Here is a 27168-nt window from a genome sequence, read left to right as displayed (position 1 = left end):
AAAAAAAAATCTGTAATTTTTTTATGTGTAGGGATAAGGGTTCAGTAATACTACTTGCTTCTAGTAAAGAAACTAGAAAGGTAAAATATTTTATTTGTTACTGTTAAATCCCTGAAAAATGCAATCTAAAATGCTTTGTATTTGCCACATAATCTTGGGATTTGTTTAAAAACCAATGAAAAATGAAGGAGTACTTTTTATGATGATATCTTTATCTTTCTTAGATGTCAGGCTCTTGAAAGGAAAACTTCTGCAACCCCATCAGAGCTGACTGAAAAGCAGGAGCTTGTCTATAATAACAAAAAGTTAGAGCTACAAGTGGAAAGCATGCGATCAGAAATCAAGATGGAGCGAGCAAAAACAGAAGAAGAAAAGTGAGTGTGCTGTGTCTGAATGGGTACTTGCTAAGAACAGTAGATCTTTTGTACAGCTTGGAATTAGGATTTGAGAATACATTTAATTTTTTTCTCATTTATTTGAAAGAGAGACTTTGCTGAGGGGATAACATTTTAAGTTTTATTATAACAGAATTATGAAAATACTTGTAATCTTATTTTGATTTTTTGGAAAAATTTTGTTTCCTTTGAGAGTAAGAAAATGCTTGTAGGTGATGGGATAGTAAAGGTAGGAGAAAAGATTTTGCTATTTGAGTGTTCACAAGAAGGTTGGGAAGCAAGACTATGTTTCTGTGATGTTTTCCACTAGATTTCATTTCTCAATGTATTTTTAAACAGGTCCAGATTAGCCACTCTACAGTTGACGCACAGCAGGCTTGTGCAAGAATATGATAGTGCATTGAAAACAGTTGAAGAACTGAGACGGAAAGAGGTACTCAGAAAAAAACCTGCTTTGATAGCCTAGTAAGGGATGGAAACTGTTGAACATGTTATATGTAAAGTAGTTACATTCATCTTTAAGTCTGGTTTCAAAGGTTGTCTTTCAGTTTATAACTGATTTCTCGTGTCTAAGTGTTAATAACTTCTGATGTTGCAGGTTCAGTTCCAGATCACCAATAAAAGGTATCACTTGAATTTTTTGGTTTCCAAGGGTATATAAAAATTGTTATGCTATACTGTAGTATATTAAGTGTGCAATAGCATTATGTTATTAAAAAAAAGTACATACTTCAATTTAAAAAATACTTTATGGCTAAAAAAATACTAACCATACATAAGCCTTTAGCAATTTGTAATCTCTTGGCTGGTGAAGGGCCTGCCTTCTATTTGTTAAAAACTCAGTATCTGCAAAGTACAATAAAGCAAAATGCAATTATATCTGTATACTAGGCTTTGTATACAGAGGTGGTGCTAATGTCCCATAGTCAGGGAGTAAACTCAGCATTTCTCACAGTGGGTGTGTTTGTAGGGGAGCTGAGTGGAGGCTCCTCCCTGAGTAGGGCACAGTGAGACCATTCGCTGGGCTGGAGAGGCACTCTACTGCATGTTGTCAGTGAACTTGAAACCCTGGATTTCTCGGGCTGCAACTTAAATTAGTAATAATGACCAGCACGGTATGACAATTTAACATCACGGATAGATATGTGAGGTAACAAATGTGTTAATTAACCCAATGAGAGGAATCCTTTCACAAATATACATGTATCATCGCATTGTACATTTTAAGTATTTGTCAGTTTTACCTCAGTAAAGCTGCAATAAATAAAGATGACGGAAGCTTTGAATTAGAAAGGGTCTTTGGGTTTATATCCTGATAAATAGTTTTTGTTTTTTATTTATTTGTAATAAGTTATTATTCATCTCTAGAACCTAATACATTTTTTATTTAAACATTTTTCTCTTCCTTTGACTTCACAAAGTAAGAGCAATGTGAATGAAAAAGTAGAAATATTAGCAAGTTACAACCTCATTGAGATCAGGGTTAGTTATAATTTCCCTTATTTCAGTGTTTTCTTTTTTAAATTATTATTTTAAATTAGAAAATTATTACTTGCAAGCTGTAAGTTACATGAATACAACTTTCCAAGTAAGTAATTCACTGCTAATTAACGAAACAGCTTAGAGCCAATCATTTAAAAAAATAACCTTCACATAGTATTTTACTAAAATAGATGGAAATATTTGAAAGCCATTTCTAGAATAAACTTGTCTTTTCCAGTCAGAAAAAGTAGATAAGGCGGTGCTGCAGGAGCTAACTGAAAAACTGGGCCTGGCAGAGAAGGCCCTGGCTTCCAAGCAGCTTCGGATGGATGAGATGAAGCAGACCATCGCTAAGCAGGAGGAGGACCTGGAGACCATGACTGTTCTTAGAGCCCAGGTAAGCTGCATTTTGAAACATGAGCTGAGTGAAGCCAGTCCTACTTATAGTCTTAAATGGGAAAGTGATGATGTTGAAAATACATTTTTTTATTTTATATTCTTTTCATCAATAATTTTTTTTTTATTCAGTGAGAGGAAGGGAAGCAGAGAGACAGACTCCTGCATGCACCCCAACTGGGATCCACCTGGCAAGCCCACTAGAGGTGATGCTCTGCCCATCTGGGGGGTTACTCCGTTGCTCAGCAGCCAAGCTCTTCTTAGTGCTTGAGGCAAAAGCCATGGAGCCATCCTCAGTATCTGGGGCCAACTCGCTCCAATTGAGCCATTGCTGCAGGAGGAGAAGAGAAAGAGAGAAAGAGAGAAGCGAGAGGGGGAAGAGTAGAGAAGCAGGTGGGCGCTTCTCCTCTGTGCCCTGATGAGGAATCAAACCTGGGATATCCCCATGCTGGGCCGACACACTAACACTGAGCCCATCAGCCAGGACAATATTTTTTCAACATTTTAATTGGAGCCTATCAAATATGGAAAGTACATCAAACTTCTAAGTGAATAGCTCAATGAAGTTATCCATTCTGCAGTTGATAGTTGGGTTATTTCCAGTATTTGCAGCATTATGATTAATGTTACTGTGAAATTCTTGTGCATGTTTTTGTTCACCTTGTGCATTCCTTTCTGTTGGGTCCACAACTAGGAATGGAATTGTAGGTTCATAGAATATGCGTGTACTTTTTTTTTTTTTTTTTTTTTTTACAGAGACAGAGTAGAGAGAGGGATAGATAGGGACAGGCAGACAGACAGGAACAGAGAGAGATGAGAAGCATCAATCATCAGTTTTTTGTTGAGACACTTTAGTTGTTCATTGATTGCTTTTTTCATATGTGCCTTGACTGTGGGCCTTCAGCAGACCAAGTGACCCCTTGCTCGAGCCAGCGACCTTAGGTCCAAGCTGGTGAGCTTTGCTCAAACCAGATGAGCCCACACTCAAGCTGGCAACCTCGGGGTCTCGAACCTGAGTCTTCGTATCCCAGTCTGATGCTCTATCCACTGCACCACCGCCTGGTCAGGCAATTTGGTTTTTTTTCTTAATTGATTGTTTAGAGAGAGAGAGGGAGAGAGAAACATCAATTTGTTGTTCCACTTATTTATGTATTCATTGGTTGATTCTTGTATGTGCCCTGACCGGGGCTTAAACCTGCAACCTTGGCATATCGGGACAATGCTCTAATCAACTAATCTACCCAGCCAGAGCCTAAACTGAGTTTTAATAGCTGTCAGTTTCACACAGTGGTTGTGCCAGTTTTCACGCTCATCAACAGTTTTCTCACTGCTCTACATACTTACTTATATGTGTATTATCAGTATTTTTACTTTTAAGCATTCTAGTGAGTTTATAATGATGTCTCATTTAATTTGCATATCCTAATGGCTAATAAGATTGAGTGCTTTTTCAGATTTTTACTGGCCATCTAACTATCCTCTTTTGTGAAGTGTCCAATCAGGAGTTTGTCCATTTTTCTTCTGATGCTGATTTTTTCTTAATTTTTTATATTAGATTCATTGCAGATTTTTTTCACTCTGTGATTTGCTTTTCACTCTTATAAAAGGTGCCTTTGATGAACAAAAGTTCACTTGTTATTGTAGACAATTTTTTTTTCATTTATTAGTACTTTATGTAGCCTTTTAAAAAAACTTTCACTACCTCGAGGCCATGAAGGCATGAAGATATTCCCCTATTTTGTCTTTAAGTTTTATTGTTTTGCCTATTACATTAAGATCTATAAGCCACCTGGAATCAGCTTTTCTATATGGGGGTAAGGGTAAAGATTAATATTTTTTTCCCTTGGTTGACTTGGCACTGTTTATTAAAAAGGGCATCTTTGTCATATATTGTGTCCATGTACCCTAGGTCTATTTCTAGACTCTATACCAGAGGTCGGAAACCTATGGCTCGCGAGCCAGATGTGGCTCTTTTGATGGCTGCATCTGGCTCGCAGACAAATCTTTAATAAAAATAATAACATTAAAAATATAAAACATTCTCATATATTATAATCCATTCATTTCCTACTGCTCATGTTCATGGTTGTGGGTGGCTGGAGCCAATCACAGCTGTCCTCCGGGACACACCAAATTTTTATTGGATAATGCATAACATACACAGGTCATTGTATGGCTCTCACGGAATTAGATATATTTTAAAATATGGGGCATTCATGGCTCTCTCAGCCAAAAAGGTTCCAGACCCCTGCTCTATACTTATAGTTCCACTGGGCTATTTCTATTTCCTTGCTCTGGTATCATACTATCTTGACATATTAGAAAGTATCAAAAGTTTTAAGTTCTGAGTAAGTCTTCCTACCTCATTGATATTCCTCAAGAGAACTTTAGGTCTTCTTCCCGTTTTAATTTTCATATAAATTTTAGAAACCACTTGATATTCCCCCCACACACAGAAAAACCTACTGGCGCTTTGATTGGAATTATATTAAATATATATATTTTAAAATATTTTTATTTATTCATTTTTTAGTGGAAGGGGGAGAGAAAGAGAGAGAGAGAGAGAGAGTGGGAAGGGGGGAGAAGTGGGAAGCATCAACTCATAGTTGCTTCCTATATGTGCCTTGACTGGGCAAGCCCAGGGTTTCGATCCGGCGACCTCAGCATTCCGGGTCAACTCTTTATCCACTGCACCGCCACAGGTCAAGCAAAATTATATTAAGTATATGGAGTCCTCAGAATACAACAGACCCAACATACGATGTTTCAAGTTTATAACACTCCCATAGAAACTTTAAAAAGTTGAGACATGAGTGTTTCAGCTTACGTTGTTAGCATTGTACTTACGGACTACATGGATGAACTAGTTTGGTGGCGTGCAGCAGAATACGCAGTAATGCAGCGTATGTGTGAGGGAGCTGGCATCCCCCCGTACGCTTACCTACACCATTTTGGACTGTTGAAAAAAGCGCAAGTGTTGCATCTGTGCTAGTCTAAGATGCATTTCACTTTACACAAAAATTTGGGTTACATCACTGTCAAAGGAACAGTGTTCCTATGTCCTGAGTTGTAACCCGAGGACCCCTGTATGTTAAATCAGTTTGGAGATAACTGACATCTTGACAACATTTACTCTTACAATCCATGAAAATGGCATATCTTCTTCAGTGCTACTCAGTAATATTTTTAATCTTCATAGTAGAGATTTTGTTCTTTTATTAGGTTATTCCTAGATATTTTGTATTTTGATGATATTATAAATAGCATCTTTTTAAAAACTTCATTTTCTGAGGGTTGCTGTTATATAGAAATATAATTGACTTTCATATACTGACTTTGTGTGCAGTAAACTTGCTCAACTCACATTTTAATTCTAATATTTCTGAATATTTTTGGACTTTGTCCATTAATCATATCATTAGACTAATAACAGGTACCCCCTTCTTTCCACTTTTTTCCTTGCCTTATTGCACTGGCTGCCCCCCCCCCCCCACACACACACACAATGTTATAGAACTGGGAGAGGGCAGGTAGTCTTGCCTTGCTCCCAGTCTCGGAGACTGTGCTTCCAACATTTCACTATTAATGTCTGCTATAGGTTTCAGATTAAGGAAATTTCTTTCTATCCTTGTTTGCCAAAAATTTTTGAGTAGATGTTGAGTTTTATTTATGAAATGTTTTTTTCTTTATTTAATGATGTAATTAGGAATTATATGCTTTTTTTCCTTTATTAATGTGGCAAGTCAAATTGATTTCTTAAACATTAAATAAACTCTGTATTTCTTGAATTATCCTCTGTATATATTGCCAAATTTGGTTTGCTCACATTTTGCTTAGGATTTTTGTATCTATATTCTTAAGTAATATTGGCCTAGAATTTTCCTTTTGCTAATATACTTATCAGGTTTTGATATCAGAGTTATACTGGCCTCATAAAATCAAGTTAAGACACATTTCTTCTTTTATTATTCTCTGGAAGAATTTGTATACAATTGGCTTGTCATAACTGTTTTGGCCTACTCTGGTTACTGGTGGGTGGAGTAGAAGTCAGTTTGTGAATGAGAATATATCCTGCCTGAGATTTTAAAATCGGGAGGAAAACCTTTTTCTTTCTAAATAACTAGAGATTTCAGAGATGCTTTTAGTGTAATTAGGTACTAAAATACTTTTATTTTTTTAATTATCTAAATAATGCTAGTCATTATAAAATAGAATTTTTAGATTATAACGAGAAATGTAGAAAGTAGAAAGTGGAAATCCAACACCCTGATTTCCACTTTGGTGAGTGTCCAGTAAGTTTCTTCCATTTTTATTGTTTGCTTAATTAAAAAGGGGATCACTCTATACCTTTTGTACTATAACAGTTTTACTCATGATATATCTTGGACATATCTCCTTGTTATTACTCACAGCCATACATTATTTGTTTAATGGCTGCAAAGCGTTCCAAAGTGTGCATTGCTGTGATAGATTTAACCAGTCCTCTTTTGATAGACATGTAGATTGTACTGGTATTTTTACTATTATCAACAATGCTGAACTGAACATTCTTTTTTTTTTTTAATTTTTTTTAAATTTTATTTATTCATTTTAGAGAGGAGAGAGAGACAGGAGAGAGAGACAGAGAGAGAGGGGGGGGGAGGAGCTGGAAGCATCAACTCCCATATGTGCCTTGACCAGGCAAGCCCAGGGTTTCGAACCGGCGCCCTCAGCATTTCCAGGTCGACGCTTTATCCGCTGCGCCACCACAGGTCAGGCTGAACATTCTTTTATACATGTCTTTGTGCACTGTGGAACCTGTAGTAAGATATAGAATTGAAATAGTAGAGTCACTGGGTATGCCTGTTTTTAGTTGAATAAGTAGTACTAAGTTATCTTCCAAAAATGCACAACGAAAATTATCCTCTCACCAAAAGTTGATAAGAGCTATTTCCCCATGCTTGCATCATTCTTTAAAAGGTTTCCCAACCTGATAAACAGATTTGTAATATAACAATGTTAACAGTTTATTATTTCTTATAAACTGATTACTAGCTGCCCAGAGTGGCTGACCCAGTGAAATATGGAGCTGGTTGAATGCACTTAGGGCTTTAATTTCATTTCTAGAGGAACAGAATCTCAACCTGAGCTCTACATAGTGTTTCTTTTGTTTGGCCACCCCATGATACTATAGTTATATACTTCTATCACATTCTGTACTCAGACATTTGTTTTGTTTTGATGGATATTCTTGTTCATTCATTCAACAAGTCTTTTTTTTTTTTGAGCACCTATAATATGTCAGGCACTGTTTTCTCTGCTGGGGATATAGTGCTGGACAAAACAAAGCCCCAGTTCTAAAAGACTCAGAAAAGCCCATGAGGCCTGACTGGTGGTGGCATAGTGGATAGAGCATAAACCCGGAATCCCAAGGTCGCTGGCTCAAGCCTGTGGTCACTGGCTTCAGCCTGAGGTCACCAGTTCAATCCCTGGTCAAGGCCTATATAAGAAGCAATCAGTGCACAATTAAGTGGAGAAAAAAAGTTGATGCTTCTTTCTCTTTCTCCCTTCCTCCCACCTTTCCTCTCTCTCAAAAAAATCCACAAAAACCCCACAATCTATCAATGATGCCATAAAATTTTGGATTACTCATAAATGGCAGGAACTCCCTTACAAAGATCTCTTTATTACATGCTTTCTTTTTGTAACTACAATTTTGATTGAATATTTAAAATGTTAACTTTACTTTTAAAAGTAATGGATTAAAATTTATTGCCTAGAACCCCTAAATTTGAAAAGAAAAAATGTTAATTTTAAATATAGTAAATTAAAAACTGGTATTTAATAATGGTCAATTCACTGTTAAGTAGTTCATTTTTACTTTATAATTTTATAACTGAAGTAATTACTATCAGTTAATTCAGTTAACTGATAGTAATTACTGTCATGGCATAGTATTTATCTGTTTCTAGGTAACAAATTACTCTTCAAACTTAGCAGCTAAAACAAGCACTTTTATCTCATATACTTTTTTTTTTTTAAGTGAAAAGGGAGATAAAGAGACGGCATGCACTCAGACCAGGATGCATCCGGCAACCCCCTTCTGGGGCTGATACTCGAATCAGCTGAGCTAAATTCAGTGCTGGCCCAATGCACAAACCAATTGAGCCACTGGCTATGAGAGGGGAAGAGAAAGAGAACGGGGGTGGGGGGGGGTAGAGAAGCAGATGGTCATTTCCCATGAATGCACTGACCAGGGATTGAACCCAGGACATCCGCAAGGCAGGCCTATGCTCTACCATTGAGCCAACTGGCCAGAGCCTCATATACTTCCTATGGAACAGGGTGATTCTGGCTCAGGGTTTCTTCTGAGGCTAGACTCAAGAAGGAAGATCCATTTCCAAGATGGTTCGCTCACATGGCTGTGGGTAGGAGACCTCCATTCCTCAACATATGGGCCTCTCCATATGGCTGCGTCAGCAGCTCATGACATGGCAGCTAGCTCTCCCACAGAGCAAGTGATCTAGGAGAGAACAAGACAGAAGCCATAGTGTCTCTTATAACCAGGTCTCAGAAGCCACGTGGACACCATCACTTCTGCAGTGTCTTTTAGTGGTTACATAGGCTGGCCTTATTCATTGTGGAAGGGGGACATGTGAGGTTATGAATACCAAGAGGTGATGATCCTCGGTGCCATCTTGGAGGCTGGCTCTATTGTAGGAAGTGATGTGCTATATGGGCTTTAGTCTGGGTTCAAATGCTGCTTTGACCTCTTAACTAATTTCCCCAAGATTAAGAGCTATTAAACTTGTAATGTGTAATGAGTATAGCAATTCTATATTCCCAAGACTTTTGATAAGATGAAATAAGATAGTCGACATAGGACTTCGCACATGTCTAGAATTCAATAAAGAGCATTTACTTATTATTATTTTAAATTGAACATAAGGCCAGCCTTCATAGCTATACCTGACAGAGTTAATAAACCATTTACTATATTAAGCTAATTATGAATATGATTTTTTCAAAAGAAACCAGAGAATTTTACTGAATTGATGGTAAATACAGTATTTAGACCACCTACATCCGTGTAATTGACAGTTTCTAATTGTTTAAAGTACACACACATACACAACTTGTGTCTTCTACCTGGGGGTAGTTGGAAAATCATGGTCACTATACTAGTTTCTAAGTAGGAACATGTACATATTATTTAGAAGGCACGTCACAGGCTGCAGTCCTGCCTCTTCACCTCGATAGGTGAGCTGTAGAGAATGTACATCAGCTAGGTAGTGACTGCTATCTTTCTTCCTCTGACAGATGGAGGTTTACTGTTCAGACTTTCATGCTGAAAGAGCAGCCAGAGAGAAGATTCATGAAGAAAAGGAGCAGCTGGAATTGCAGCTGGCAATTTTACTGAAAGACAGTAATGTTTTTGAAGATGGAGACAGGTAAGGTGAGGGGAAGACTTAGAACACATTTCAGACCTGTCAAAGGTGGTGCCTGGCCCTGGCCGGTTGGCTCAGCAGTAGAGCGTCACCCAGTGTTTGGAAGTTCCGGGTTCCATTCCTGGTCAAGACACACAGGAGAAGCAACCATCTGCTTCTCCACCTCTAAATCTCACTTCTCTCTCTCTTCTCCTCCTGCAGTCATGGCTCATTCAAGTAAGTTGGCCCCAGGCACTGAGCATGGCACCATGGCCTCACCTCAGGTGCTAAAATAGCTCAGTTGCTGAGCAATGGAGCAGCGGCCCCAAATGGGCAGAGCATTTCCCCATAGGGGCTTGCCAGGTGGATCCCTGTTGGGACACATGCGGGAATCTGTCTTTCTGCCTCCCCACCTCTCAATTAAAAAAAAAAAGATGGTGCCGCCTAATTTGAGCTATAAGAATCACTGGGTACACTTCACCTGATTGAGTTACTTCATTGTAGTTTGGCTTATAAGGCTTAGCTGTGTTTTGTAGAAACATGATCAAGTTTTTTGCTTTTAGATTAGCTATAAGAACATGACATTGAGTTTCAAAGCCATATGTTGCCACAGTCATGGATGAAATAGTCCTAACATTTTAAATAATTCTATAATATATCTTAAAATACTGCTAAAATTCTATATTCTAAATTTTCATTTTGAGAAAAATTTGAAACATAGAAATAGAAAAATACACACCAATATGTACCCTGTCCAGAATTGACAATTACTAACATTTGTTTCAAGCATATTTTTATTAAAAGAAAAAAGGAGATGAAGTTGAAGTCGTTTTTCTCCCCCATCCTTCATTATATTTCTTCTCTCCCCTTCCCCATACTGCCTGGACTTTGTTTTTTATTTTTACATATACTTCATTTCCCATGTATAAGACACACATTAATTTTGGGGCCTGGAATTTGGAAAAAAAAAGTATTACATGGAGTTATTGAACTCAAGTTTTATTCATCATAAAATTCATACAGCTCCTCATCACTGACAAAACTCCCGTCCATTAGCTTGTCCTCATCTGTGTCTGATGACGAATCACTGTCTTCAACAATGAGTGAAAAAACAAGCCTGAAAAGGTGGGAAATGCAAGTAAAAAAATCTACTACAACCACTGTATGAGATGCACCCAGTTTTTTAGACCCCTAAATTGGGGGGGGGTGCGTCTTATACATGAGGAAATACGGTAGTATCTGTATCTTTTTCAATATTATTTATTTTAGAGCGAAAGGAAAGGGGACGGGGGTGGGGGAGAAAGAGAGAGAGAAACTGATTTGTTGTTCCACATATACATACATTTATTAGTTGACTCTTTTATGTATCCTGACCAGGGATCAAACCTGCAACCTTGGCGTATTGGGATGATACTCTAACCAACTGAGCTATGCAGCTAGGGCTTCTGTATGATAACTTAAAACAAGATAATATTAATTTCCCTGTGCTTAAGCTACAAAATGATCTATAAATATTGTTTTGCAACTTGCTTTACATAACACTGTGATTTTGAACTGTGTGTATATATGTGCAGATTAATTCATTCTGTTTAATTGCTCTACAGTGTCTCATGAGAAATATGCCACTTTTTTCTAATCCATTCCCCCATCAATTGACAGTTTGGTTGTTTGGTTAGTTCTTAACTGATTTTTTTTAAATCTTGTTATTTACTTTTACCACATCATGTCCTAGTACCAATAATATTTACAATGCACATTAGTCTTACGTTCTGGTTCCTGTGCACCTTAGCATTATAATTCAGCTTTTTTTTCATACTTCTGCTGAATGTGTTTAAGCTTAATGTTGTCATATTCCAGGGAATTAAAACATCACATAGAATGTTGCTTTTAATCCCAGTAGGCAGTCCTTGATGGAAATGCAGAGCCGTCACGGGGCCAGAACCAGTGACCCCGACCAGCAGGATTACCTCATCCAAAGAGGTGAGTCTCATGGGATTCTAGGCTTTCAGGTTTCCAGGGAATAAGCATCCTTGAAGAAGATGCTTAAAAATTCTACTACATCCTATATAATGGATTTCAAATCTAGCTACCAAAAATGTAGTATCCACTAGTCTTACTTCCATAGTACCTCAATCTCCATCCATTACCTACTGAATCCAGACTAGACTCTCCAAGCTGACAATTAAGGCCTGGCATAGCCAAACTTTTAAACTTCTCACTCACTCTGTTCCCTTCCATCAGTTAGCCAACTGAATCATTCCTTGTTCCTTGAACTTGCCCTAAGCTTGTACACCTACATATACTTGTTTATGGGGTGTCCTTCATGTAAGTGCCCTTCCCTCACTCATATACTCGTCTTCCTCTACCCTCTTATCCCATCCTTAAAACCCATTTCACTTTTCTTTGGGGCCAGGGAACATTGTCGGGCGGGATGCACTCTGTACTCAATAAAGCCTTTTGTTATTCCACAAAAATAAATAAACAAACAAACAAACAAATAAATAAAACCCATTTCAAATACCATCTCTGTGAAACCAACAAATGTGACCTCTCCCTCCTGAATTTCCAAAGTACTTTATTCCTGTTTTAGTACTCATCTGCTATTTATTATAATTATTTATGTGTTCTAAATATACATTTAAGTCTCCTTTAAATAAATTCCCTGAGAGCTTATATATTTACCCATCACCTGGTGTTACGCACATAATAATGTTACCCTTTATTGAGAGCTCACTGTGCATGGCCTCTGTGCTGATCACTTCACACACATTATCTCACACAGTCCTCACACAGGTCTATCAGGTGTACATTATCACTATCTTACAGAAGATCACAAGGGGCAAAACTGGACATGGAACCCAAGCTCTGAGAGAGCTTATTTAAAGGAGACTTTTAACCGCTACAAGGTATGCATGGAATAGACAGACTGTCATGTAATTATATACTACTACATTCAGATTTTAATTTCCTGAGTGAAATTGATCATGCCACTTATTAAAACATGATGCTATTTATACATGGTTTTTATACACTGGTAATAATGCTGTTTATTACATGGCTTTAATACACTGGTAATAATGTTCTATAATTTATAATAAATCACAGTCTTAACACTACTGAAAGGGAAGTATTATCCTTGATTTCTAGATATGAAAAAAAAACCTCTAAAAGGATCAAAAACTGACATGGCAAGAAGAAAAGTTACTAGCAGCTCCAGTAAGAAGATGCTGGGTTTAGGATGTCATCCTAAATTTCACATAAAACCAGTTAATTTTTTTTTAATGCTGGACCAGTCTAAGTCCCTTCCACATACCAACTGATTATTGAAATGGAACTACATCACAATGTTATCAGCAGAAAGAAATAATATTAGTATGTATAGTTAACTATTAAATCTTGGGGAAATTTCTCTGTCCCTTTTACCTCCCATTTCCTCCTGTCCCGCCACCCCCGTACCTCCCACCACCAAAGTTATCTTACAGGAAAAAACAGGCTAAAGTAAATATTAGAGATAGCAGTTCAGGGTACAAGTAAACAGTATTCACAGGGCACATGCAGAGGCAGCAGCATGTGAACTGACATAAATACAGTCTCAGGCATTTTTTCACATAAGCAGGTAAAGCTGTATTCTTCTCTGAAAGTTGTATCTACCCACTTGAGCACTGCTGTGCATTTTCTCTAACCTAATTTAAATATCCTAGGAACACCAATGTACCTCATATCTAGAAGTTCCAACATAGTTGTCTTGAGGACAATCTCTTGCACCTCGCTTTCTTAAAAGAAGATTTTCATTCATCATAACTATATAAAGTAAATACCTATTTACATTAAAAAGAAAAAGAGGCCCTGGCCGGTTGGCTCAGCGGTAGAGCGTCGGCCTAGCGTGCGGAGGACCCGGGTTCGATTCCCGGCCAGGGCACACAGGAGAAGCGCCCATTTGCTTCTCCACCCTCACCCCCTCCTTCCTCTCTGTCTCTCTCTTCCCCTCCCGCAGCCAAGGCTCCATTGGAGCAAAGATGGCCCGGGTGCTGGGGATGGCTCCTTGGCCTCTGCCCCAGGCGCTAGAGTGGCTCTGGTCGCAGCAGAGCGACGCCCCGGGGGGCAGAGCATCGCCCCCTGGTGGGCAGAGCGTCGCCCCTGGTGGACGTGCCGGGTGGATCCCGGTCGGGCGCATGCGGGAGTCTGTCTGACTGTCTCTCCCCGTTTCCAGCTTCAGAAAAATACAAAAAAAAAAACAAAACCCTGCACTTGTTTGGTCAAGGCACATATGGGAGTTGATGCTTCCTGCTCCTCCCCCCTTTCTCTCTCTCTCTCTCTCTCTCTCTTCTCTCACTCTCCTCTCTAAAATGAACAAATAAAAATAAAATAAAAGGCGTATGCCTTTAAAAAATAATAATAATAAAAAAACAATAGCTGGGCCTAAACAGGCAGTGGCATAGTGGACAAAGCATTTGAAACCTGAGGTCACTGGCTTGAACCCAAGGTCACTGGCTTGAGCAAGGGGTCACTTGCTCTGCTTAGCCCTCCCATCCCCGTCAAGGCACATATGAGAAAGCTATCATTGAACGACTAAGGTGCTGCAATGAAGAATTGATGCTTCTCTTGCCTGACCAGGCGGTGGCACAGTGGATAGAGCGTCGGACTGGGATGCAGAGGACCCAGGTTCGAGACCCTGAGGTCACCAGCTTGAGCGCAGGCTCATCTGGTTTGAGCAAAAGCTCACTAGCTTGGACCCAAGGTCGCTGGCTCAAGCAAGGGGTTACTTGGTCTGCTGAAGGCCTGTGGTCAAGGCACATATGAGAAAGCAATCAATGAACAACTAAGGTGTTGCAGCGTGCCACGAAAAACTAATGATTGATGCTTCTCATCTCTCCGTTACTGTCTGTCTGTCCCTGTCTATCCCTCTCTCTGATTCTCTTTCTGTCTCTGTAAAGAAAAGAAAAAAAAAAAAAAAAGAATTGATGCCTCTCATCTCTCTCCCTTCCTGTCTGTCTGTCCCTAGCTGTCCCTCTCTGACTTTCTCTATTTCTGTAAAAAAAAAAAATCAAAAAATCAAAGAACAATAGCTTGCTCTGGCCACTTGGCTCAGTGGATAGAGCTGGCCCAGCATGTGAACATCCAGGGTTCAATCTCTGGTCAGGGCACACATGAGAAATGACCGTCTGCTTCTGTTTCCCTCCCTCTCCCCCTTCTCTCTCTCTTCCCCTCTCATAGTCAGTGGCTCTATTGATTTGAGTGTTGACCCAGGTGCTGAGAATAGCTCAGTTGGTCCAAGCATCGGCTCTGGACAGGTGTTGCTGGGTGGGTCCTGGTCAGGGCACGTGCGGGAGTCTGTCTATCTTCCCCTCCTCTCACTTAAAAACAAACAAAAACAATATTCTAGAGTCTGTTTTAAGAATTTTTTTTTTTTAGTTTACTAGCAAAGCTGCCTTAAACAAGAGCCTCTCTCAGTACATTTCATCATTGTTAGCGGCCATCTAAGTATCTAGTCTGGTCTAGTACATCCAGTCAAGTACAAGAAAATACATAAGCATAAGTCATGGTCAGAACTGTGAGGGCTTACAGTTTAGTTGGAGAGAGAGGATATGCACATACAAAGATATTTGTATGACTTCATAATACAAGATACTTAAGTAATAGAAATAATAGCACCAAGATAAAAAAGGATGATCATTAAGGGCAGGCAAGTTGAATAGGCTTTGAAAAGATGTGACTTTAAGCTTGACCTTGAAGGTAGGATTTAGATAAGAGTGTTATGAGAATGAAAGCACAAAGGCAAAAATAAGTGTAATGTGTTAATAATGAAAACTAGCTAAACTTATCTTATAGTGAAAAGCCAGAAGGTAGAGGGAACCTATCATCCAAAGTCTGAGTTTTTAAACTTAGACCAGGACAAGCAGAAAAGCACAGATTGATGCAAAGGAGTTTCAAGTGAAACTGGTAGTTGGCTGATTGTCATCTAGAACAGGATTTGGCAAACTGCAGCTCACAGGCCAAATGTGCCCTGTTTTTATAAAAAAAAGTGTTATGAAACAGTCATATCCTTTTGTTGAAATGTCGTTTATGGCCACTTGCATGCTATAGTGGCAGAGTTGAGTAGCTGTGACAGAAATTATATGATCTGCAAAGCCCAAAATACAGGGTGGGGCAAAAGTAGGTTTACCATTATGAATATGTGAAACAGAATTTATTCTTGTGTATTATTATTATTTATTAGTTGTATTATTTTCCATATAAACAACTGTAAATCTACTTTTGCCCCACCCTGTATTTACTCTCTGGCCCTTTACAGAAACAGTTTACTGATACCTGATGTAGAACAATAAGACCATTGGAAAGCTACCAGCTTCAGAAATCATTCCTTGTTATCAGTATTTCTATTCAAAGGTGCTTCTAAAGTTTGCTGTACACAAACCATCTATAATAGTCTCACATGTTATTCAATGCAAGTAATATGCTCAGAAGCAAATGACCATGTTAAAGGTCACCTCGACTGCCATCCTCCAAAATAACAAATATTTGGGGAGTTGAATGAATGGTTTGCATTTGTCCAGAAAGGTCAGATCAAAGAGCTGCCCCAGGAGCCAGAAATCATTTCCAGCACTGATAACAGTTTGCACGTGTGGGACCTACCTAGACTCAAGACTTATTTTAAGTGTTCTTTTCAACTTGAACCTCAGTCCTACTCTAAAATTGGGGTAATTGACAGGACTTGTTCTTCAATTCTTTCTCCTTATTTACTTTGCCTGGATAACCCTTATCTTAAGCCTCCTCTCAAGTGGAATCAGTCTCATCCAGGGGGCCTGTCTGCACGGAGCAGTCTGAGCCTTTCTCTGTCCTACCATTAAGCCACCTTGCCATGCTATCACTTTTCTTGTCTGATGCCCCCATCCATTCTGTATCTCTCTCTTTCATCTCACACGGTACGTAAGCGTATCTGCTGAACGAACATCATTACTGTCTCCGCTTCTGAGAAGGAGAAGGTACACAGCTGTTCTAGGACACCCCCTCCATGCCCTGCTCACCATCCTCTCTACATTCTCTCCTCTTCACACTTAGATGCTTGTCTATCTCTTCTTCTCTCAAATATTCTAGTGTTCACTAGAACATGTATTATCCTAGAAATAAAACCATAGGCTTTCACATACCTAGGACATGGACTAGAGCGCAGATCCTAAAATAACAGGGAAGCAGGTACTACTTTTGAAGGTTATCTCTATGAATAGATTACTTCAGTAAGACAAAAATGACCTGGATTCACTTCCCACTAGGTACTGATTACAGTGCTTAACTGATGTTAAAATTAACCATCTGTTATTAAAAGCCATCAGAAGACTGCTTGAAACATGGGAGGAATGGAATAACGCTTCATCTCCTGTTTCCTCTCAGGAGACGAGGACAGGAGCTGGCGGCAGCAGCAGCAGCAGCCCGTGCCAGTTCATTCTTGCCCCAAATGCGGAGAGGTTCTGCCTGACATAGATACATTACAGATTCATGTCATGGACTGCATCATCTAATTGTTGGCATTTCTTTCCTCCAAGATGTCAGATTTCTTTCCTCCAAGAGTTCTACTTTTCTGTTATTTGTTTTCACTCAAATATTTTGGCTTCATTATGTTTGTTTTTGGAGAAAGAAAATCAGTAAGTTCCATGCAGGACATTTTGTGTGTGTGTATTTCCATAAACTTGTAAAATAGAATTCTTATATAGAATTTTTCTGATAATAGTTTCATTTTTTTAAATGTTCAGTTCAGTTAATGAGTGTGTGACATCATGGGACACATTAAAAGTAATTACATGGAAGAAGTATCACTAATAAACTTTAAGAAGCTTTTAAGGAGGCAAGAAAAATGAAGCAGTCACAGGTTTCTTCAAGGAAAATGTCTTTGAAGTAGTTTTGAAATGTATTATTATTCATCCATTTAGGATAAACCTATTTAGGGTTGAGTATATATGTGTATGTTGTAGTATTACTGCAGCCACAGTAAGTGTACAGTAAGTTACAATATGGATGTTTTCATATGAGTATTGTGAGCTTTTACTTGATCATCAGGACAAAGGGAAATAATTTGGCATAGATGAAGTAGATACATTAGGCTCACTGGATTTGACATAACCACAGTGCAAAGACATTATCTTTGTTCTTTCATTGTGCTGCAGGTATGTGGATTTGTACGGTATAAAGTTCATTCATTTCTAAAAAGAACTGCTGTTTATTCTTCCTAGATCAAGCTATATATTGAAAATCACAAAAATAGTTATTGCAAAGTAAAATTTTGCTTATGAATCTTTCACACTGTTCATATGTGATTGACTAATTTCATAGAATGTATTGTCTGGATTCAGTTTCATATAAGTTTATTACTTAATTCAGATCTCTTTTGTTAATTCTCTGAACATGAGCAAACCCATTTACTAGAGACCAGTATGTGTTATTCAATTAGAAATTGTTCTTTTAAGGAAGTGAAAAGATAAGGATGTGTCATATTTTGTAAACCTATAGTTATTACCTAATACTGGGTCAGCCATAAAAGTTAACAGTACCTTATGCATCTAGAAACTAAATCACTTAAGAGAAAATTAAAATATCTGTTCTGTTTGGCTATGTCATAAGACTCTCTCCTAGATAAAGCTGATTTAATACAAACCTACACATATGGAATCAAACAGGAATCAATGTAGTTAATTTTATCTTCATGCCAAGAGAACACACAGGACAAACTGAACAGTAAGTTAGATTACAAGATTATCCTGCATCAGCCCAGGGAGAATGCTTGTTAAAGATATTTCTAAAATTACTATGAAAATATTACTTTTAATTTCTTGTTTAAGGTTTCTAGTTTATTTTATTCCTTACCATTTTATACTGGAGAAAATAACTTTCTATATTACCCTAACTAGAAAAGCAAACCAAATGGTTTTACATTTAAGTTTTGGGGTATTTTACTTTGTTCAAGTAAAAATATTAAGCTGGTTAGAACTTTGCGATACTTAGAAGCCCTGGAGATTAAACAACACACTTTTAAATAGTACATGGGTTAAAGAAGAAGTAGTCAAGATAAATTTTAAAATATTTTAGACAAATAAAATGAAAATATAACTAATCAAAATTTGAGGATAAAGCAAAAGCAGTGCCTAGCAGGAACTCTATATAGCATTGGATGCAATATAGAAAAGACAGCTCTGAAATCAGTAAGTTTCACTGTAAGAAACTAAGAAAAGGATGGCAAATTAAACACAAAATAAGCAGAAGAAAAATAATAAAAATTAGAGCAGAAATCAATTAAATTGAAGTCAGGAAATCAGTAGAGAAAATCAGCAAAACCAAAGCTGGTTCTTTGACATGACCAATAAATTTGGTGAGCCTGTAGCCAGATTAACTGAAAATAGAAAATAGAAATTACTAATACACCAGCAGTGAACAATTGGAACTTGAAGTTTAAAAACAAAGTAACATTTACATTAGCATAAAAACATGAAATATTTATAAAATCTAATAAAATATGTACATGACATAATAAAAGAAATCAAAGAACTATAAATGCAGAGATAGTCCATGTTCATGTATAGAGAGACTCAGCAGTGTCAAGATGTCAGTTCTTCCCACCCTGATCTATAGATTCCGCATGATCCCAATCAAAATCCTAATGAGTTATTTTGTGGATATCAACAACCTGATTCTAAAATTTAGAGAGGCAAAAGATTTGGTATAGCCAACACAATATTGCAGGAGAATAAAATTGCAGAACACTACCTGACTTCAAGACTTACTATAAAGCTATAGTAATCAAGGCAGCATGGTATTGATGAGAGAATAGACAAATACATCAGTGGAACAGAATAGGGAACCCAGAAATAGATCCAGAGAGTCCACTGGTCTTTGACAAAGGAGAAAAAGCAATTTGATTGAGAAAGGAATATTTATATGGCGCTGGCATAACTGGACCTCCACATGCAAAACAACAACAACAAAATGAACCTAGATACAGACCTTATACCTTTAACAAAAACTAACTCAAGCCACAGACTGGGAATAGCTCTTTACAAAACAGATATCTGATGAAGGACCAGTATCCAAAATACATTATACAAAGAACTCTCAAGACTCACCAGTAAGAAAACAACCCAATTTAAAAATGGGCAAAAGATAGCAGGTCTCTAACCAAAGAAAATATACAGGTGGCAAATCAGCATATAAAAAGCTGCTCAACATCACATGACTTTAGGGAATTGCAAAGTAAAACAAGATATAACCACACACTTATTAAATGGCTAAAATCCAAAACAATATCACCAATGGCAATAATACCAATAACTCAAGGGAAATTTTAAAATATTTTAAACAAGATTATATAGTTTATTAATAAACAAAACACTGGCAAAGATATGGAATAACAGGAATTCTCATTTATTGCTCATGGAAATACAAAATAGTACTTTGGAAAACAGTTTGACACTTTCTTGCAGAACCAAGCATGCAATCCTTGGCATTTACCCAAATCTGTGGTCGGCAAACTCAGTCAACAGAGCCAAATATCAACATTACAACAATTTAAATTTCTTTTGAGAGCCAAATTTTTTAAACTTAAACTATATAGGTAGGTACATTCCTTATCGAGGTAGCGCTCGCACGTGGTATTTTGAGGAAGAGCCACACTCAAGGGGCCCAAAGAGCCGCATGTGGCTTGCGAGCCACAGTTTGCCGACAAGGGACCCAAATGAATTGAAAACTTATGTCCAAACATGCCTGACAGGTGGTGGCGCAGTGAAGACAGCATCCACCAGGAACACGTAGGTCCCAGGTTCGAAAACCCAAGGTCTCTGGCTTGAGCACAGGCTCCTTAGCTTGAGCTTGGGGTTGCCAGCTTGGTCACTAGCTTGGTTTGAACATCCTGGTCAAGGCACGTATGAGGAGTAATCAATGACAAAGTAAAGTGAAGCAACGAAAAGTTGACGCTTCTATCAAAACCAATTTTTAAAAAAATTTTTATTTCCACACAACCTGCACATGAATGTTTAATTGTCAAAACTTGAAAGCAACCAAGATGCCTTTGAGTATGTAAATGGATAAACAAACTGTGGTATATCCAGACAATGGAATATTATTTGATGATAAAAAGTAATGTGCTATCAAACCATGAAAAGATATACAGTGTGTTCATAAAGTCATGGTGCATTTTTGACTGGTCACAGGAAAGCAACAAAAGACGATAGAAATGTGAAATCTGCACCAAATAAAATGAAAACTCTCCCAGTTTCATGCCTATTCAGTGCAGTTCAATGTGGGCTCACGCACAGATTTTTTAGGGCTCCTTAGGTAGCTGTCCCGTATAGCCTCTACAGCAGCGGTTCTCAACCTGTGGCAGCTTTAGGTGACCCCTGTGTTTTGGTTGTTTGACCCCCGCCAGGGTCGCGACCCACAGGTTGAGAACCGCTGCTCTACAGACTCGTCACTGAACGGGGTTTCTCCACCAAACTGCCGGTTTCCTTCAACTGCTTATCCCACCGAGTAATATTATTCCTATGTGGTGGCGCTTCGTTATAAACACGCCGATATTCACATTGCACTTTGGTAATGGATTCGAATTTAGTGAGCCACAGAACACACTGAACTTTCTTCTGTACCGTCCACATCTGGACTGGCATGGCCGTGGGCTGCTCCACTGTATACATGGTGTTATGTCATCATCTGCGCATGCGCACATGCTGCCACATCATCCTACAGAAACTGGGAGGGTTTTCCTTTTACTTGGTGCAGATTTCACATTTCTGTCATCTTTTGTTGCTTTCCCATGACTGGTCAAAAGTGCATCATGACTTTACGGATACACTGTAGTTTAAGCAAGAAACTTCTATGCATACTGCTAAGTGAAAGAAACCAACCTGAAAAGGCTATATACTGTATGATCCCAAATATATGACATTCTGGAAAAGGCAAAAATATGTAGAGAGTAAAAGGATTAGTGGTTGCCAGGAGTTGGGGGGGTGGGGAGGGATGAACTGGTAAGAGCACAAAAGATTTTTAGAGCAGTGAAACTATTCTGCATGAATATATAACATAAAGAGTGAACTCTAAACTGCCAACTTCGGTTGATAAGAATATCAATATTGGCTCATCAGTTGTAATAAAAGTCCCATACTAATGCAAGATGTTAATAATACAGGAAATTAGGTGTTGAAGGGGCTATGTGGGAACACTCTGTTCTTAACACTTAATTTTTCTGTAACCTTGTAACTGCTCTAAGAAATAAAATCTATTATTTTCTAAAAAATGAGAAAAATAACTTTGAGCGATTAGATTATTTAATATGAACATACATAAGGTGCATTGTGTGCATCATAAAATCAAGACTCTTGTGAAGATTGACTAACACTTCCATTTGACTCATAATGAAAGAGCTAACTTGGAATTGCTTTTAATGAAATGTCAAATTCATTATGCCATTGTCATGAACCAATACTCAAATATTTTAGTGGAACAAGTTAAGGTATCCAGACTGCTTTGCTATGAAAAGCAAATTAAGAGTAGAAATAATTTAACAATCTTCTTTGGCATCTTTTGACTTACATAGTATGTTATTTAAAAAATTACTGAAATAACATTATATACTCTTGCTAGGAAAATTTGGTCATTGCTGAGTAATTTAAGTGTTATTCTTTCTAGCTCAGTAATTGCAAAGATGTGAAGTATAATACAAAAAAGTATTGATTCAGGAACTTTCAATGAGCTAAGAGATTTATACAGTAATTTTGTACTTTAAATATATGGAGCCATAATCATGGTTAGGTATTTCACATATATAAAATATATACTGTAGTTATTATCCAGTGCAACCAAGAAGAAATGTGTTGAACATTCTAATGAGTTAACTGAAACCATCAAGGCTAGCATTTTTTATTGGCTTCCCTTTGGAAAACATCAGCTGAGATAACTATATGGAAGAACATACTCTTGTTTAAAGTAACCTCTACACTTGTTGAAAAAACAATTATTTGGGCAGCACAGACAATTTTGTTATGAAAATCAAGTAGCTCAGCTTTTCCTCTTTCTCACCATAGCCATTTATATCTAAGCAGAGGGTTGCCTCTGATCAAGGAAAACATTTTTAATCAGTGCAGCATCTTTGGTCCAGTTTGTTGGACAAACTCAAGTTTGGAATGAGGCTATAGAGAATTCTGCACCGTGCAGCTTGGAATTTGTGAAGGCAGATGTAAATAGATTTCCAAAGGGAGGTGGGGGTGGGGGGTTGCTGTGGGAACTGACAATTTCTGCCAGTAAAAGGTCTGATTTTCTGATTTTGAATAGCATTGCTTTCTGCTGGGTGTAAGGATGGAAGAATTGATGTAAGTTTCTGGTACATTAACCAAGTAAACATACTGAGATATTGAGCTTCTACAATCTACATTAGAGAACTCAACTGTGTTCAATAAACCACATCCAAAACCTACACTTGAAGCCCTGATACATCCCCTCGGATTCAATCACAAATCTAAAGGTACCTGCTATCTCCACAACATCCCCCTAGCCTGAACTCATCTCTTGCCCTGTCCAAAATAAGCTCCTCCCTTAGCCTTCCAGTCCATTTCTATAATTCTGCCAGTTCCTTCCAGGTATTGCCAACATGGCCACTATCCTCTCCTTTCCTGCCAAGGGAGACTTTCCTTTGGTCAGTTACCAAAGCAAGATAGGTTTTCCTTCATAATGTTTCCTATTTGTCCCTTCCATATATCTCTTATATCTGGGACTATCACAATTTCCTAATGTGCTTCTCTGCCTCTGTTTCCGGGGCATTCAGTTCCTGAGCACCTATCTTTAACTTTATCTTCCTAAACAATGCCTTATAAAGTGGTAAGAATATAAATTAATACATATTCAAGTTTACATGTGCTGGGCACAGTACATGTATTTGCAAGGTTTTCTCAGTCTTCACAATGCCCTATGAACTAGTTATTACTATACATTTTGCAGATGAGTAAATTACGGCACTAAGAGGTTAAGTAATTTACCCAAGGTTGCACAGTTAGTATGCAGCAGTTAAAAATCTTTCAATCTTAACTCCAGAGTCTAAGCACATAGCCACACCTTTTCTCTCTACAAATCTTTCAATCTTAACTCCAGAGTCTAAGCACATAGCCACACCTTTTCTCTCTACAACTACTTTCTTCCCCTACCTGCTCAAACACGGTCATTTTACTGATTACAGAAGGAAGTTCTTGACTTGGGAGTTCTTCATCCTCCACACAATTCGTATTACCTATTTATTTTTTAAATTTTATTTATTGATTTTAGAGGAGAGGAGGGAGAAAGAGGGAAAAGAGGGATAGGAGGGAGGAAGGGGGAGATGGAGTGTGGGAGAGAAAGAGAGGTGGGGGGGGTAGAGAGCGGTAAGCATCAACTTCTAATAGATGCTTCTTGTTTATGCCTTGACTGGGCAAGCCCGAGGGTTTCAAACCTGCGACCTCAGCAGTCTAGGGCGAAGCTTTATCCACTGAGCCACCACACGTCAGGCTTACCTACTTATTTCAGTGTTTCTTGCTCTCTCCTTTGTTGGCTTCTCTCCAGCAAGATTGGTGCTCAGTAGTAGTTGCCTTAATTATGACATATATCACATCTACCAAATTAGACGGTATAATTCCTGGAATATGGACCACGTCTTTGTCCTAACCTTCTATACCTGAGGCAATACGAGAAATATGAAGCTCAGGATTGGCTGACATAGACCCAGAGTGTTAGGAACTGAGTTTTGACCTCATGTAAAAATACCATAGAAGAATACTTACGCTTCCTGCCACTGGAGGGTACCAGAACACTTTATTCTACTTAGAGGTGCCTAGAATTTCGCCCACCGGAAGTTCCCTTGCCCCCAACAGAGGGCGGCCGGTTACGTGAACCAATCATATTGCTCTATTCAAGGAACGTTATGCGCTCCCTCCCCCGGGTCGTTTCCTCCTAGAGCTCTGACGCAACCAATCCGCGCGACTGCCAGCCGGCTTGCGTCTAACGTTAGAGACGGGGGTGGAGTCAAGTTGGAATTTTGGCGGGACTGGCTGTAGAAAGGGAAGGGCTGCGGCACCGGGTAAGAAGCCGGGCTTAGGTGTGTGGGAGGCCTTCGGCTGCGTGAGAGAGGGGCGGCACAGGCATCTGCGGGAGAGGTTAGCGAGGTCCGGGAACGGGAGGCGCGGAGCCCGCGGGTAATCAATGGGCGAGATGGGAAGTGGGGGCAGCCTCAGGAGAGCGCGGGCGCTGGCCCGTGGGGCCGGGGCTGAGCAGCTGCGGGGCACTCCTTAAACTCATCGTGAGGTGCTGTTTACTTTATTTAAGGGACCAGTTTTGTGTGGTTTTTTTTTTTAAGTAACCTTTAAAACGCTTGTTAGCTACATGCCGTTTGAATCTCATATTCATTTTCTAAAGTCATGATTTAATAATAATCATTGATTACATGCCGTGTACGGGACTCCTAATGCTCTTTACTTATGCTCTGTGACGCTTACAACCTAAAGAAGGTAACAGATACACGATAGTGCGGCGAAATCGTGAACAGGGTGAGTTGAGGGTGTTCTGGAAAGGCTTAGAAAAATTGATAGTTAAGCGGAGACAGCAGGGCGAGAAGGAGCTGAGGGGGACTTTTCAAAGAGCCTGAGGCCTGAAAGCGCTCAGTGTGTTCAAGAATTTGAATGCAGTTTAGTCTTGCTGGAAACATGTTTGGGAGGTGTAGTGGACCCACAGTTTTACTGAAGAAGTAGAGGTAGGCAAGAGAAAGTATCCATTGCCTCATAGGGTTTGTAAATTTTGTTCTAAGGGCAATGGAAAATGATTAAGCAATTTTTGTTAAAGGAGTACCGCTATTGGCGTTGTGGTAAAAGATTACTAGGGAAAGAAAAGGTTAGTGTAGCTGTTATACAGAGAGTAGATTACAGAGGGTCAAAGAGACCCTGTACAGGAGGCTAATGCAGTAGTCGGGGCAAAAGATTATGGTGGTTTGGACTAGGCTTTTGGAGATTGAGTTGGTGGGAAGTGGAAGTTTTGAGCAGTATTGTGGGGATAGAACCCATAGCACTTGTGAGAGAGTAAGATAAGAATGGGCTTGGGTGGAAACGATGGTTGGTTTAGAAATGAACGAGATAGTGTCTTCCTAAACCAGGGGTAGTCAACCTTTTTATACCTACCACCCACTTTTGTATCTCTGTTAGTAGTAAAATTTTCTCACCGCCCACCCGTTCCACAGTAATGGTGATTTATAAAGTAGGAAAGTAACTTTACTTTATAAAATTTATAAAGCAGAGTTACAGCAAGTTAAAGCATATAATAATAATTACTGACTTTTAAATAAAAACTTTTCGCTAAGTTTGGCAGAATAAATCTTTATAAAACAACTTACTACTGCCCACCATTATAGCTGGAATGCCCACTAGTGGGCGATAGGGACCAGGTTGACTACCACTGTCCTAAACCCAGGAGAGCTTACAAGTCAGCAGATTCCCCAATAGATAGCACAGTAATACTGTTTACAGTTTGTCTCATCCATGTAATCTTGTATCATACAAACTTCTCTGTACCTCAGCTGAGTTTCTATAACCATATTTTGCAAAACAAAACAGGACTGCTTCCATACTAGGAGGAAGATGGTGTTGACAGTGGGGGTAAGAAATGGTCAGAATCTGGATGAGTTCTACCTTCAGAGCCCCTAGGATTTGTAGGATTCTGGGTTTTTTTGGTTATGCAGTGTGAGCAAGAGGGACTCAAAGGTAACTTCTCTAATGATTTTACACATGCAAGATTCTGCATTTCTGCCATCTGCGTACCTGATCCTCCTTTGAAGTTCACTGTCACCACTGTTCCCTAGACAGCATGGATGGTAAGTCCTGGCAGTTTTCTAAATTTTCCTTTGTTTTTAGAAAATCACCCTTTTGACTATGGATTTGTTTTTTATCCCACTTGCAAAATAGTGAAAATAACTGACCTCCCCCTTAAGTATTGTCTAACTAGTGCACTTAAGTCACAGAAGGTTATTTGCTTTAATTGGGTGGGATTTCTCCTCTTGGCAGCACTGATTGTCTTTCAAGGGAGATAGAAAGACTCCCCCATGTGCCCCTACCAGAATCAACCTGGCAACCCTCCACTCTCTCACCCCCCCCCCCCCCACGCCCAGTCTGGGGCCGATGTTTCACCCATCCTGGGCCATGCTTGCAACTGAGCCATTCCTAGCACCTGAGGTGGAGGCTCCATGGAACCATACCCAGTGCCCAAGGTCCAATGCGCTGGAACCAGTGGAGCCATGGCTGCACGACAGGAAGATGGGGGGAAGAGTGTGGAGCAGGAGCAAATGGATTTCTCCAATGTGTCCTGACTAGGAATCAAACCAGGATATCCACACACCGGGCGGCTCTCCACCACTGAGCCAACTAGTTAGCCAAGGCTGATTGTCTTGCATAATAATGATAGCTGGCGGCCCTGGCCGGTTGGCTCAGTGGTAGAGCATCAGCCTGGTG

General features: G+C 39.0%; 2 protein-coding genes across 6 annotated transcripts in view; both read left to right on the top strand.

Annotated features, from left to right (window-relative positions):
- The window catches only part of OPTN (optineurin), a 41739-nt gene extending 23770 nt beyond the window's left edge, over positions 1-17969 (top strand). For all 5 annotated transcript variants that reach the window (XM_066233874.1, XM_066233872.1, XM_066233873.1 and 2 more), the window contains exons 9-14: positions 225-374; positions 735-828; positions 2116-2274; positions 9573-9703; positions 11577-11659; positions 17069-17969. In XM_066233874.1, the coding sequence (XP_066089971.1) occupies positions 225-374; positions 735-828; positions 2116-2274; positions 9573-9703; positions 11577-11659; positions 17069-17196 (745 nt within the window). In that variant the 3' untranslated portion in view covers positions 17197-17969. The remainder of the gene's footprint in view (positions 1-224; positions 375-734; positions 829-2115; positions 2275-9572; positions 9704-11576; positions 11660-17068) is intronic.
- Positions 17970-24730: 6761 nt separating this feature from the next.
- MCM10 (minichromosome maintenance 10 replication initiation factor) overlaps positions 24731-27168 on the top strand; it is a 42637-nt gene continuing 40199 nt past the window's right edge. The window contains exons 1-2 of the mRNA XM_066233869.1: positions 24731-24755; positions 26456-26534. Coding sequence (XP_066089966.1) covers positions 26528-26534 — 7 coding nt within the window. The 5' untranslated portion in view covers positions 24731-24755; positions 26456-26527. The remainder of the gene's footprint in view (positions 24756-26455; positions 26535-27168) is intronic.

This window comes from Saccopteryx bilineata, chromosome 5 (assembly GCF_036850765.1).
Source record: "Saccopteryx bilineata isolate mSacBil1 chromosome 5, mSacBil1_pri_phased_curated, whole genome shotgun sequence".
Classification (NCBI taxonomy): Eukaryota; Metazoa; Chordata; class Mammalia; order Chiroptera; family Emballonuridae; genus Saccopteryx; species Saccopteryx bilineata.
The sequence above is the reverse complement of the archived record's forward strand: the minus strand, read 5'-3'. Positions and strand labels throughout refer to the sequence as shown.